The following is a 14,419-nucleotide window of genomic DNA, read 5'->3' on the forward strand; positions in this document are numbered from 1 at the left end:
GTCTTCCCTTTTAACAAAGCCAAAAACAAAAAAGAAAGAAAAAGAAAAAAAGAAAAACAAGCCAAGGCATCAATCATATCTGACAAAATATGGCAATATTTCAACACCCAAAGTCTCCCATTTCTTCAAAGGAAGGAAGGTACATTTTCTTAACTCTTCCAGAGCCAAACTTGGTTTTTAAATTACAGTGATCAGTTTCATTTTTTTTTGTTCTTTCTACTTATATTTTCATAGTCATGTGTAAATATGATTTAATCTAATCAGATCCATATATCTAGCTATTATATTTCTCCTGAGTTCTAGGCCCACAACATCAACTGCCTATTGGATATTTTGAACTAGATATCTCATAGACAGTTCAAACTCAACATGCCCAACACAGACTTTGTTAATTTTCCCAAACAATCCACACCTCTTCCAAACATCTGTTTCTGTCAAGGGTATCATCACACTTCTAGTTTTCTAGAATGAAAATTACCCCTACAATACTCACAATGGGCTTCAAAAATTGACATTTAGGATCTATTCCTTTACTATAGGAATAGTATATTATAGTCATAAATAATCCAAGTTCTAAACCCCCAAAATTAGCTTAAGTGTTCCAATCAAGAATAACATCAAGACAGAAATCTTAAATTCAACTTCTTGTTCCAAAAAATTACAGGTCCTAGGAGATGCTCTATAATATCCTACTGATCCAAACACTTTCCAGAGCAGAAAATTCTTGAAGATATTTATTCACTACAAATTACTGAAAAGCACTGTGGGTCTAGTATTCATAAACACTAGTTAATGAAATGTAAAACTCTGGAACACAATCCTTAAAAGCTTTTTTACAGTATTGTCCCATGAAGATACTATACATACTTTAACACTGCAGTATTATCACTTCCTTGGAAAGTAAAACATCATTATAGTATAATCACAAACTGAAATGAAAATATGAAAAAGTTATGGCACAATTAAATTTTAGCATTAAATTGGAAAACTTACCTATTGCTTTATTTTTAATTATAATTATGAGTTTTTAATATCACAAGTACTAATATTAAATAGCAAGAGCTAAAAGCATACAAAGAAAAGATTGAAAATGAAGTACTATAGGTCCTGTGCTTACCTTCAGTACCAAAATTTAGCACTCTGTAAGACACTATGGCCAACAAGCACTTAAGTTCAAAAGCTAAAAACTGCAGGGCAGCTAGATAGCACAGTGGTTAGAGCATTGGGCCTACAGTGAGGAAGATCCAAGTTCAAATATAATCGCAGATACTAGTAGTTGTGTGACCCTGGGCAAGACATTTAACCCTGCCCAAGACATTTAACCCTGCCCAGACCTCCTACCCCTTACTGCGATGGTTGTTCTGTTACAACAATCAATACTCCAGCTGTGGATTACTACTAAAGATGTTTCTTCATCTTCAAAATGAGCTGGAGAAGAAAATGGTTTGCCACTCCAGTATCACTGCCATGGAGAGTCAGACATGACTGAAACAATTCAACAACACCACAACACAGAATTTATACTCAGCCTACAAAGCACTGTTCTGAAAACAGACGGACAATGATAAGCCTCTCGTATATCACCTTTCTCAGACCAACCCTTTCCCGTAGTCAGTCAACAAGCACTTCATTAAGCACTGATGCGTCAGGCACACTGCTAAGCTCAGGATACAAAGAATGGCAAAAACAGTCCCTACTTTCAAGTTTACATCTCCATGTCCCCAGGCTTGGCCCAGTTCGTTGCCTGTACTCCCCTCTTGTGTGGTAAACTATAGTAAACAATATTCTCCCCAAGAATGGGGAGAATATATGAAGAAGATCAAAAGGAAGTTGGATTGAATAACACAAGGAAGATAATTCAGTAAACTTCAACAAATGTTTATTAAGCAGCAAAGCATTATGCTAAGAGGTTTAAAAAAAAACCACATAATCCCTAACCTAAAGAAACTTAAATTCTACTGAGGTACATCTCTAAATACCAGCTAATTTGAGGATAAAGAGAGCAATCTAGGGGAATCCAGAAAGTCTTCCCATGGGAGATGGCACATGAATGGAGCCTTGAAGAATGCTAAGTAGACAGCAGAGGAAAGACAGAAGTGTATTTCAGACATGCTAGACTGGGTGTAAAGTCTCAGAGGTAAGAAATGGAATGTGAGTTTTTGAACCAGCCAGTAGGCCAGTTTGGCTGAAATGTTTATATGGTCAAGTCATTCCCCCAGAAAAAGAAAATTTCACCAATGCAACTCTGAAAAAGAGAGAGGATGAAAACAGAGGACTAAAGATAAGTATGCCAACACAGATTTGAGGTCATCAGGACCAGTAATAATGCTAAATATTACTGAATAATTGTCCCTGCTTCTAAAAAGGTTAAAAATCTAATTAATCTAAAACTAATGAAATTATACTGGAGGCACAGTGAATAGAACACTGGACTTGCAGACAGGAAGATAATTAGATGTCCCAGACAATTAGATCATGTGACTCTAGACAAATCACATAACCTCTCTCAGCCTCAGTTTCTTATTCTGTAAAAAGAGAATAATAAGAACTACTTTACAAGGTTATTGTGAAGTTCAAATGAGATTAACACCGGTAATGAGTTTTATAATCTTAAAGCACTACATAAATGCTAGTTGTAAATAGGCATGGACAAGGACAATCAAATCACTATTTTACAACATATTAGCAAAATGAAGAAATAAAAAATTAAGTGAATAATGTGAAAGAAACTACATTGATGAAAGTGCCCAAAACATAAAACAATATACAGTATTTGCAATGTAGTAACATAAAGATTTGGTTCCTAGGGAACTTAATTCTAGTAATACTTTAAATTTTGCTTGTTACAATAGATGCAAACATGACAAATGTGAAAATCTATCCTTTTTCTGTATCATCTGAGCTAAAAAAGGACTGTGGCTTTTGTTTAATATTGGTGACCTCATATCATGCAGACTTCCTAATGAATATTTATATTTCCTAATTATAAACAATTTCTTCTTCATGGGACCAGCTATTTTTTCCAGCTGAATGAGGAACTTAAATTCTCAATAGGCTCAACTGATGAAGACTATTATTATTTTAATTATGTAAAGCAGATGTCATTATAGGAGTATATTTTTCTTTCTAATAATGACTTAGGACATAGTCAATCTTTCCACACCAAATGCTAGTTTTCACTGAGCTGTTAATATTGACTAAAGTATTTTTACCTATAAAGAGAATTAGTTGGTTAAATACACCACCTCTAGACAAAACCTTGGGTTGTCTTTACCAAATGACAGACTCAAGAACAAAATATACTATTCAAGAATCATACTTTCTGGATAAATCTCCATTATAAAATATAATTTACTAACTCTAACCTTGTAAATAAATATTGCAAAAATACTTTCCCTAAACAAATAACCACCTGAAAGCAATTTCAGCAAAATACTCCATATACAGAAACACCAGTTCAATGAAAAATTAGTGACAAAAGACTAGAATTCCTGTAAGACTTGTGTGTAACTTGGTGTGTAATTGAGGATCATGTGTAATTGAAGAAAAACAAGCATTTTTAAAACTTAGAATCATTTTTCAAATAAAATTGATTTGCACTTGAATAACTATTTTAAGGTATAATATAATTTCCATTTTTCTGAAAATCTGTTTTTATAGAATGACTTTGGATTCTGACCATTCTATGAAAGATACATTAATTTCAGAATTTAAATCCAAATGATTCAAGATATTTCACCTCTAATTCTGAACAGTCAAAACAAAAGATTTTTGGAATCTTAACAGAAACTTGTAGAAAATTCATAAAATATAGTTAAATTTTAACAGCATAATAAAATCTTGACAATTTGAACAATTACAATTTGAAATTTGATAAGGTTCAGAAATGGTCTCAACAAATCTATCTTTGCATTAATTATGAAAAAAAGAATTTAAGCCAATTAATAATGTAAATAAGATTATAACGTAAATGCTTAAATTACTTCTAAGAATTGGCTTCCCCAATACCTGCTCTATTTTGAGCCTTAATCACCTTTTACTTGGGCTACTACTACATTTCTGACTACATTTTTTCCATTTTCAGTCCATCCTTTACAGAGCTGCCAACCTAACCTTCCTAAAACACAGATTTGACCACCTCATGCCCCTAACTTAGAAGTCTTCAATGATTCTCCACTGACCTATGGTTAGCACTCCACCAACTATCTCTCTACTACTTTCCCCATTTTACTTCATATTACCCCTATTCAAACTTTCCATTACAGTCCGAGTGGCTTATTTCCTGTTCTCTACTTGCTCTTGTTCAACTGCACCTAATTCTTGGTATCTTCTTTGCCAAGAAAACCTCAAATGGGGTAACAGAGAGTTGGACCCAATTGAAAATGATTAAACAAAATCAAATGTCAAGATTTCTACATGAAAAGGGGCAACTTAATTTGTCTAGGATTAAAACACTCAGATACTAGAGTGGTTGCCATTTCCTTCTCCAGCTCATTTTACAGATGAGGAAACTGTGGCAAAGGGGTTAAGTGGCTTGCCCAGGGTCACGCAACTATGTTAAGTATCTGAGGCTGGATTTTAACCCCAAGTCCTCCTAACTCCAGTCCCAGTGCTCTACCCACTGTGCCACCTCTCTCCCCCATATACATAGTTTAATCTTTTGCTTCTGTGTTTTTGTACAAATGGTCCCATATCTGGAACACATTTGCTCCCTCACTTACCCCTACCTCCTGGAATCTCTATTTTCTTTCAAAGTACAGCTCAAGTGCCACCTAGATGAGGTCTGTCTTGATCCCTCTAATTATTAATAACACTCTATACTTCTTGAAATTACTTTAAATATCCTTTGTAGTTACTTATTATTTATGCACAGGCAGACATTATGATACAGAGGAAATAACTCTGGATTTAGAATTAAAATACATGAGTGAACCTTACTTCCACAACTTACTACCTATACGCCCTTGCTTAAATTGCTTCACATCACTGTGCCTTAGTTTCCTTGTTTGTAAACTAAGGGGACTGGATCAGATGATTTCAAAGGTTATGTGTAATTGGTCTCTTCCAGCTCCAAAACCTATGAACATTATGACCCCTAAATCATATCCCCCAATAGACTATAAACTTGATGTTTTGTCTTTGTATTGCCAGTCTAATACAGCACTTTGTGTTGTTGTTCAGTCATTCAGTTGTGTTTGATTCTTCATGACCCCATTTGGGTTTTCTTGGAAAAGATATTGGAGTGGTTTGCCATTTTCTTCTCCAGTGAATTAAGGCAAACAAACGTTAAGTGACTTGCTCACAGTCACAAAGCTAGTGAAAGTCCGAGACCAAACTTGAACTCAGGTCTTCCTGACTCCAGGCCTAGCGTTCCTTCTAATGACCCACCTAACTATTTCGATATGCCTACTGTGCTTACACATTGGCTCCCATAAATTTAATATCCATCTCTATGCTAATGATTCTCAAATCTACCTATCCTGCCTGAAACTCTCCGCTTATTTCTAATCTTACATCTTTGAGATATCTAAAACTGAAAGTCTGGTAGACCTCTTAAACTCAATATGCCCAAAGCCAAACTCATTATATTTTCCCTTAAACCCTCTCCCCTCCTACCTTTCCAGTTACTATGGGGCAACATTATCCTCCCAGGCCCACAGGCTTGCAAGCTAGAAGTTGTCCTAGACTCTTCACTATCTCTCAGCCCCTACAAAGAAATCTATGGGCAGCCAAGGGCTATGGATTTCACTTTCGTTAACATCTCTGGAAATATGTCCCCCTCACTCCTCTGACACTGACACTTGGTTGTACTGTTTAGATAAGTTAAAAATCTTTAATGTTTTCATTTTGTTAAATATGTATTTCTAGTTAATCTAGTACCAAAACCCAATTTTAAAAAATTTCTTTGTGATTTTTCAATCTCCAAATGATCCTAGATTGGATGATTTTTTAAAATTTCTTTTTGAAATATACTTTTAAATGTATAATTATGTATACATCAACTACTTTCCTAATACTGAACCAGACTGTATTCCTGGTATAAATTCCACCTAGTCAGAGTGTATGAACTTTGTGATATATTGCTGTAATCTTCTTGCTAGTATTTTATTTAAAATTTTTGCACCAATATGTATTAAGGAAATTGGTCTATCATTTTCTTTCTATATTTTTGCTCTTCCTGGTTTAGGTATCAACATCATATTTATGATGTACATGAAAGTTGACAGGAGTCCTTTGCCTATTTTTCCAAATAGTTTTTTATAATATTGGAATTAATTGTTCTTTAAATGTTTAGTAGAATTCACTTGTGAATCCATCTGGTCTTGTGGATTTTTTCTTAGGGAGCTCATTTACAGCTTAATTTAACCTCTTTTTCTAAAACAGGGTTATTTAAATATTTTATTTCCCCTTCTGTTAATCTGGGCAATTTACATTTTTATAAATATTCGTCCATTTTACTTAGATTGTCAGTTCTACCAGCATATAATTGGCTAAAATAACTTCTAATAATTGCTTTAATTTCCTCTTTCTTGGTATGCATTCACCCTTATTTTTGAAGATTAGTAATTTGATTTTATTTTTTTAAAATCAGATTAATCAATGGTTTATCTATTTTATTGGTATTTTTTCATAAAACCAGCTCCTAGTTTTATTAGTTGAATGATTTTCTTACTTGCAATTTTATTAATTTCTCTTTCAATTTTCAGGATTTCCAATTTGGTATTTAATTGGGGATTTCAAATTTGTTCTTTTTCTAGCTCTTTTAGTTGCATGCCCAACTTACTCATCTGTTCTTTGTCTATCTTACTGATGTAAGCATTTAGAGATATACATTTTCGCCCTAAGGTCTGGCTGCATCCCATAAATTTTGGTACGTTGTCTCATTGTTGTCATTCTCTTTAATGAAATTATTGTTTCTATGATTTGTTCCTTGACACTCATTCTTCAGGATTAGATTATTTAGTTTCCAATTAATTTTTAATTTATGTTTCCATGGCCCTCTACTGAATATAATTTTATTGCACTATGTCCTAGAAAGGATACATTTAATATTTCTGCATTTACATATTTGGTTGTGAGGCTTTTATAACCTAATATATGACCAATTTTTGTCAAGGTGCTATGTACAGCTGAGACAAAGGTATACTCCTTTCTATTCCCATTCAATTTTTTTCCAGAGGTCTATCATATTTAACTTTTCTAGGATTCTATTAATTTCTTTAATTTCTTTCTTGTTTATTTTATGGTTACATTTAACTAGTTCTGAGAGGAAAGAGTTGAGGTCCCCCATTAGTATAGTTTTACTATTTCCTCCTGTGACTAATTTAACTTTTCCTTTAAAAATCTGTATGCTATGCCATTTGGTGCATATATGTTTAGTATTAATATTACTTCACTATCTATGGTGCCTTTTAGCAAAATCTAGTTTCCCTGTTTATTCTTTTAATTTGGTCTACTTTTGTTTTTTGTTTTGTCTGAGATCACGATTGCTATCCCTGCTTTTTTTTTTTCTAAACATCAGCTAAGGCATCACAGATTTTGCTCCAGCCCCATGTTTTCACTCTGTGTGTGTCTCTCTGTTTCAAGTGTGTTTCTTGTAAACAACATACTGTTAGATTCTGCTGTCTGCTTCCATTTTATGGGTAAGTTTACCCCATTCACATTCACAGTTATGATTATTAACTGTTATTTCCCTCCATCATACTTTTTTGGTTTATCTTTTTCTCTTTTGCCCTATCCCCCCTTCAAAAGTGTTTTGCTTCTGATCACTAGTTCCCTTAATCTGCCCTCCCTTCTATCCCACCCCCTCCCTTCCCTTCTTTTCTCTCTTTTCCCTCCTATTTCTCTACAAGGTAAGATACATTTCTATACACAATTGAGTATATTACTCCCTTTTTTAACCAATCCTGATGAGAACAAGGTCCAAATGTTGCCAGACACTCACCCCCATCTAACCCCCCAAACTCTTCCTTTTGAACCTCTCTGACCTGAGATATTTTTCCTTGTTCTTCCTCTCCCTTCTCCCAGTGCATCCTTCTTTCTCATACTTTTTTTTTAGATATCGTACCATTATAATCTACTCACACTCACACCCTCTGTCTGTGTATACTCCTCCTATAACTGTCCTAATAATGATAAAGTTTTTAGGAGTTATAACTTCCCACATAGGAATGTAAACAATTTAATGTTATTGAGTCCTTTATGATTTCTCTTTCACGTTTACCTTTTCTATGCTTCTCTTGATTCTTGTATTTGAAAGTCAAATTTTCTACTCAACTCTAATCTTTTTATCACGAATGCTTGAAAGTCAATTATTAAAATGATTATTTCATTAAATAATTATTTTTCTGAAGGATTATACTAAGTTTTGCTGGGTAGATAATTCTTGGTTGTAATCTCAGCTCCTCTGCCCTCCAGAATATCATTCCACACCGTCTGATCCTTCAACACGGAAATTGCTAGATGTTGTGTGATCCTAACTGTAGCTCCATGATATCTGAATTGTTTCTGGTTGCTTGAATTATTTTCTCCTTGACTTAGAAGATCTGGAATTTGGCTATAATACTCCTGAGAGTTTTCATTTTGGGATCTTTTTCAGGAAGTGACTGGTGGATTCTTTCAATTTCTTTTTTTTTTTAGTAGCTTTTTATTTATTTTTTTTTTTTAGGCAACTGAGGTTAAGTTACTTGCCCAGGGTCATACAGCAAGTGTCAAGTGTTCAGTCTGAGGCTGGATTTGAACTCAGATCCTCCTGACTTCAGGGCCAGTACTCTATCCACTGCGCCATCTAGAAGCCCCGATTCTTTCAATATCTATTTTACTCTCTGGATCTAAGACATTCAGGCAGTTTTCCTTTATAATTTCTTGAAGTATGATGTTTTGGCTCTTTCTTTGCTCATAACTTTCATGTACTCCAATAATTCTTAAATTATTTCTCCTTGATATGTTTTCTAGGTCAGCTGTTTTTCCAGTGAGATAATTCATATTTTCTTCTATTCTTTTGATTTTGTTTTATTGTTTCTTGATTTCTCCTAGAGCCATTGGCTTCCACTTGCCCAATTCTAATTTTTAAAGAATTATTTTCTTCAGTGAGCTTTTTTTTACTTCTTTTTCCATTTAGTCAATTCTAATTTTTAGGACAAGTTTAGTACTGCTACAAAACAGCAGATGGGCTCAAGCTCAAAGGGTTGACTATGGTACAAACATTGTTAACACAGCACTCGGTCATTAAGAGTGAAAGAGACCTGGCAGGCTCATTCAGCTGGCTGCCGCCCTGAGGGAGGAAGGAATGATCTGAATGAATCAGGCCCCATGAGGAGAGGGCATGGCCAACTAGCCCACACTATTTGGGCTCCCTCTAAAAAGGCCTTCCATTTAGAAGCTTGGGGAAGATCAAGCATATTTGTCCTGGAGACAGTAGCTAGTGAATCCGAAGGCCCCATGGTGGGGGGGGGGGAGACGCATAGCGCGCACGCGGAACATCCACAGCTGCAGACAGCAGCTCAGTTCTGCCTAGAGAAGTATTCCTTACTTCCCTGAACATCAGGCTTGATGGTGTCACTCCCCAGTTTCCAGCCAGCAGGGCACACTTCACCATGCTTGTCTGTGAACTGGAAGACCTGGACAAGCCACAGAGTTTCATCTACAGAGCAGCCCACAGGTAGGTCACTGATGGTGATCTGGTGAAGGATCCCTTCGTCATCAATGATGAAGAGACCCCCTGAATGAAATTCCCTCATATACTTTAAGATCCCATAATCTAAAGCAATGGTATGTTTGGGGTCAGACATCAATGGGATATTCACAGCTCAGGTGACAGAAGTGTGAATCCACAGAAGCACCAATTACTTGGAAGCTGAGTTTCTTAAATTCTTCAGCAGATCACTTCATGCAATAATCTCCATGTGGCACATGAAAGTGAAGTCCAAGGGGCAGAAGAACAACAGAATGTATTTCCCTTTGTGGTCGGAAGGGCTGATGTCTTTGAACTGCCAATTTGGCATAACAGCTATAGTTCTGAAATTGGGGGCCGGGTACCCAATCTTAGCATTTCCCATTGCCATGTTGACAGTAACAGCTAGGCTCCATGGATTAAGTTCGGAGGAAGGACGAACACGTGAGGAGTAGCTGGAGAACACCCAATTCTAATTTTTAAGTTCTTTTCATCAGTGAATTTTTGTGCTGCTTTTTTCATTTGGCCAATTCAGCTTTTTAAGGCATTTTTCTCTTCAGTAGATTTTTGTGTCTCTTTTATTATTTGGCCAATTCTGTTTTAAGATGTTATTTTCTTCAAGGCTTTTTTTGTGTGTGTGCCTCTTTTACCTAGCTGTTGACTCTCTTTTCATAATTTTCATCTATCAGTCTAATTTCCCTTTCTAATTTTTCTTCCCTTTGATTTTTAAAATTCTTTGTGAACTCTTCTAGTAATTCTTGTCGGGCTTATATCCAATTCACATTTTTCTTTGAGGCTCTGTTTGTAGCTCCTTTGACTTCACTGTTGTCTTACAGGTTTGTGTCTTGATCTTTCCTGTCACCACAGTAACTTTTTATGGTCAGGTTATTTTTTTTTTTGTTTGCTCATTTTCCCAGCCTATTTTTTGCCTCTTAACTTTATGTTAAAGTTGGGCTCTGCTCCTAGGGTAGAGGCCTTTCTTGCTATTTTCAGAGCTAGCTCCAGAGGCCTATAGGTTTTCAGTGCTTCCAACGTGGTATCATCTAAGGAAAGGTTTGGTCATTGTTCTCCTGGCCTGTGCTCTGCTATTTACCCAGGAAGGGACCTTGTTCTCCTCTAACCACCAGGGCTAGCACTCCTCCTTGCCCTAGGATTGTGATCAGGTCCCTTCTCCTGCAGCTTCAATTACTACTGCTCTTCTCTGTCTTGGACCTGAGACAAGGGTCCCTACTCCCCCATGAGACCAGAAGCACTTTTTTCCACCTTGGAATTTCAACCAGGGCCCTTCTGCCCCTGAGACCACAAGTGATGTCACTCCTTTTGGCCTAGGCACTATAACCTGGAACTGTGTATGAGCAAAGCAAGAGGGTCTTGAACCCAGCATCAGCAAAGGGTCCCCTGCAATCTCCTTCTGACCAGTTGTCCAACTCCCTCACCATCCATGGGCTGAGAGCCCCTGAAGCTGCTGCTGCCACCAATACAGCATCCTCCAAGGCCCACTACTAGCAGCATGGCAAAGCTTGTGCTGTGGGGTCCCAACCACCACCCTGATAAGATAGGTCTTTCCTGCCAACCTCCCAAGTTGTCTTGGGCTGGAAAACTGTTTCACTTGACCTTTTGTTGCTTCTGCTGCTCCAGAATTCAATTTGAGGCATTACTGTTTTTTGGAGTAGAATTTGGGAAAGCTCAGCTGAGTGCTTCTCTTCTCCACCATCTTGGCTCCACCTCTCTGAAAAGTTCTTTTAATGTAATTGCTTTTGTTCTTCAAGATTGTCTTCCACTTCGGTATATTTGTATTCCCAATCAGTTGTTCTTTCTTTGGCTTCTTCAGAGAGCCTTGCCATTGTGGATTCAAGTTTTTCTCTTTTGCTAATTATTTCTCCTTCACAATCCATAAATTCTGCTGTTTGGTGATTGTTAAGTTTTTTCAAGATTCTTATTTCTCGGTTGAACCACTTAGGAATATCCTGATGAGGTTCTATGCTTTCTTGGGAATCCACAATGTCTTCTGTCTCATCAGGTATTGGTAGTATCTTCCTTCTGCTTCAATATCTTTCCTCCTGATTGATCTGTTTGTGCTCTAGGTTTTTAATTGAATTTTCTTTCTCCTAAGATTATTAATAGTAAGCCCAAAGCTCACTTTCTGACTCCTTTCTTTCTGATGGCAGTTTTACCACCCAGGGTCTGGATCTCAAAATTTTCTCACACTAGGCAATTCACATTTCACAGGCCTCAGACTCTGCTCCAACAGGCTTCTGGAGGGATAGGACTAGAGCCAGTTAAATGCCTGTCCCCTCCTTTCAGGCCTAATGCAGCCCCATACTCATACTAGTCCTCTGACTTAGTTCTCTCTGCTCTTTGAGTTCTTATGCTGCCCAAGGAGAGCACGCTCCATCTCTCCTCTACCTTGTTGTACCTTCCCCTTCTTCACAAGTGGGTAGGTAGTGAGCAGTTCTATTACTTTGTGGCCCAGAATAGCGGGGTAAATACAGGGGTAGGGCAAGCTGGAAGAGACTGCAGCAGCAGCAAAGACACTACTGACTCAGCCCCTGGATCAGGCTGTGTGTTCTTCTAGAATGGGGATGGGAGGAAGTGTTGGGAGAATTCCTGAGTGAGCCACTTAGAGACAGGAACTCTCTGCTATTAATTCATAAGCTTCTCTCTAAGACTGTCATGCTTCTTGGTGTCTCAGTCTATGAAGACAACTGTAACTGCTTTTCCTCTAAAGCATAATTCTTTTCTGAGGGGGAAGTTTTTTCCAGAGCTAGACTAGAAAAAATGTCTAGTGCTCCACCTTGTTGATCACATTACCCAGAAGTCATCTAGACCACTGAAATGTCTTTTAATTGGTTTCCCATTTTCCTGCCTCTCTCCTCTGTTTCAGTCTCCACACAGCTGCCAAAATAATGTTCCTAAAGAAAAGACCTAATCATGTCACCACCACCCCACTACACAATAAATTCCAGTGGGCCCCCCAAGACCCTAAGATCAAATACAACAACAATATATTGTACACACTGGCATATTTAAATGCAAAGAAAATAATTTAAAATGTTTTATTCTCTTAAGTACTTCAAACATTCTCCCCTTATACTTAACAGCCAATAAAGTAAATTTTCATATAATTCAATTTAATAAACATTTACTAAGTGTCTCCTACATTCCGGGCATTATGCTAAGCAGTGGGAATATAAATAAGAAATGAGAGTCCCTAAACTACAATACGTTTTATTATAGCATTACTATATCAATATAAAATTAATAGTATATATCATTATCAATATAAAATGGAAAACATTTAAAGATAAGCTTATGACATAATTTGAACATGTTTAAATTCATCTATCAAAATTAGTATTTTGTTTTAAATAGTCAAAAAGAGTTGCTTACCTGATAATAAGATTTGATTTGTCTCACCAAAATAGATAAATTTTGAATTCTAAGTGAGGCATCATTGTTGACTTTTTTATTTATTCGCTGACTCTCCGATTTAGGATTACTGTAAGAAACAAGCAAATACTTTAGCCTGAAAAACGGAAGATTAATAACGTTTGCATATTTTTTATAAAGATGAGGGCTATATTATTAATACCATTATAATATATTCTAAATATGAGCTGTTATCAACTCTTCATTAGCTGTATAAATACAAAAGGGAATAGCAAAAAAATCCATAAATCACTTGTCTTTGAAATACATTTTTTAATTTTCCTTTTAATGTATCCAGTGTTTCTAAAACAAAAACTTTTAGACACTTGGAATCCAGTTCTAAGGATTTCCAAAAGGAAAGAGAATAAGCATTTATATAGCACCTACTATATGTCAGGCCCCATACTAAGTACTTTTACAAATATTATCTCATCTAATCCCCACAACAACCCTAAGAGATAGGTGCTATTATTATCCCAGTTTTACACATAAGAAACTGAGACTGAGGTTAAGTGACTTGCCCAGGATCACACTGCTGGTGAGTATGTGAGGCCACATTTAAACTCAGATCTTCCTGACTCCAGGCCCCGTGCTCTATAAACTATGCCACCTAGGTGCCCCAAAGGAAAGAGGGGGTTTCATCCTCCCCACTGAAGCCGTTTTGCCTGATCAAGTTTTAACCTTTAAACAAAGCCTGTGCCCTAACCCCTTTATCTGACCAAATACCAATTTGAGTGAATCAAGAAAAGAAAACAAAAACAAACTAGCAATGCTCCAAACGACTTTAAATATCCAAACACAGAGTACCTAGAGGTTGTCATGGTCCCTAGGCAGTTGTGAAAAAGATCCTAGGGACTTTATCAGAGAGTATCAAGATTTGCTCTTTGCATGTCCCCTTTTCTGCACTGGTCTGTTATGGGAAACACTACATCCAGAAGAACTGGCAAGTTCTGGGTTACAAATCCAGAGAGCAGGGGACCCTATGAAAAGGAGCTGAATTACCAAGTAGGAAAGCCCTAGGTGGGTTGTACCAAGAAAGCAGGAAGTTCAGAAGCCAGCAGAAATGTAACTTAGACTTCAGGAGCAGAACAAGGTTTCTTTTCTAGCATCTTGCCCAGCCTTGCTCATAACCAACCCCAGGTCAGGAATTGGCAGAGCTCAGCTAGGGGGGATAAGGAAGGAGTAGTAAACAGACTTTGCCCGGGATCAGATCAGTCTGAAAGCACTGAAAGCTTGTAGCAACAGGAATAGCCCACACTTCCCCTCAAAAAGTGCTACAAATCCCAGCCTGACCAACAAATCCAAAGTCAGGAGGTA

General features: G+C 36.8%; 1 protein-coding gene and 1 pseudogene across 11 annotated transcripts in view; both read right to left on the reverse strand.

The window, feature by feature from the left end:
- CCDC88A (coiled-coil and HOOK domain protein 88A) overlaps window positions 1-14,419 on the reverse strand; it is a 167,423-nt gene that overhangs the window by 124,687 nt on the left and 28,317 nt on the right. For all 11 annotated transcript variants that reach the window (XM_020996210.2, XM_020996207.2, XM_020996209.2 and 8 more), the window contains exon 3: window positions 13,064-13,172. In XM_020996210.2, the coding sequence (XP_020851869.1) occupies window positions 13,064-13,172 (109 nt within the window). The remainder of the gene's footprint in view (window positions 1-13,063; window positions 13,173-14,419) is intronic.
- Window positions 6,737-11,471, reverse strand: LOC144455792 (peroxiredoxin-1 pseudogene; annotated as a pseudogene).

This window comes from Phascolarctos cinereus, unplaced genomic scaffold (genome assembly GCF_003287225.1).
Source record: "Phascolarctos cinereus isolate Bilbo 61053 unplaced genomic scaffold, phaCin_HiC Scaffold_2;HRSCAF=192, whole genome shotgun sequence".
NCBI classification, from domain to species: Eukaryota; Metazoa; Chordata; class Mammalia; order Diprotodontia; family Phascolarctidae; genus Phascolarctos; species Phascolarctos cinereus.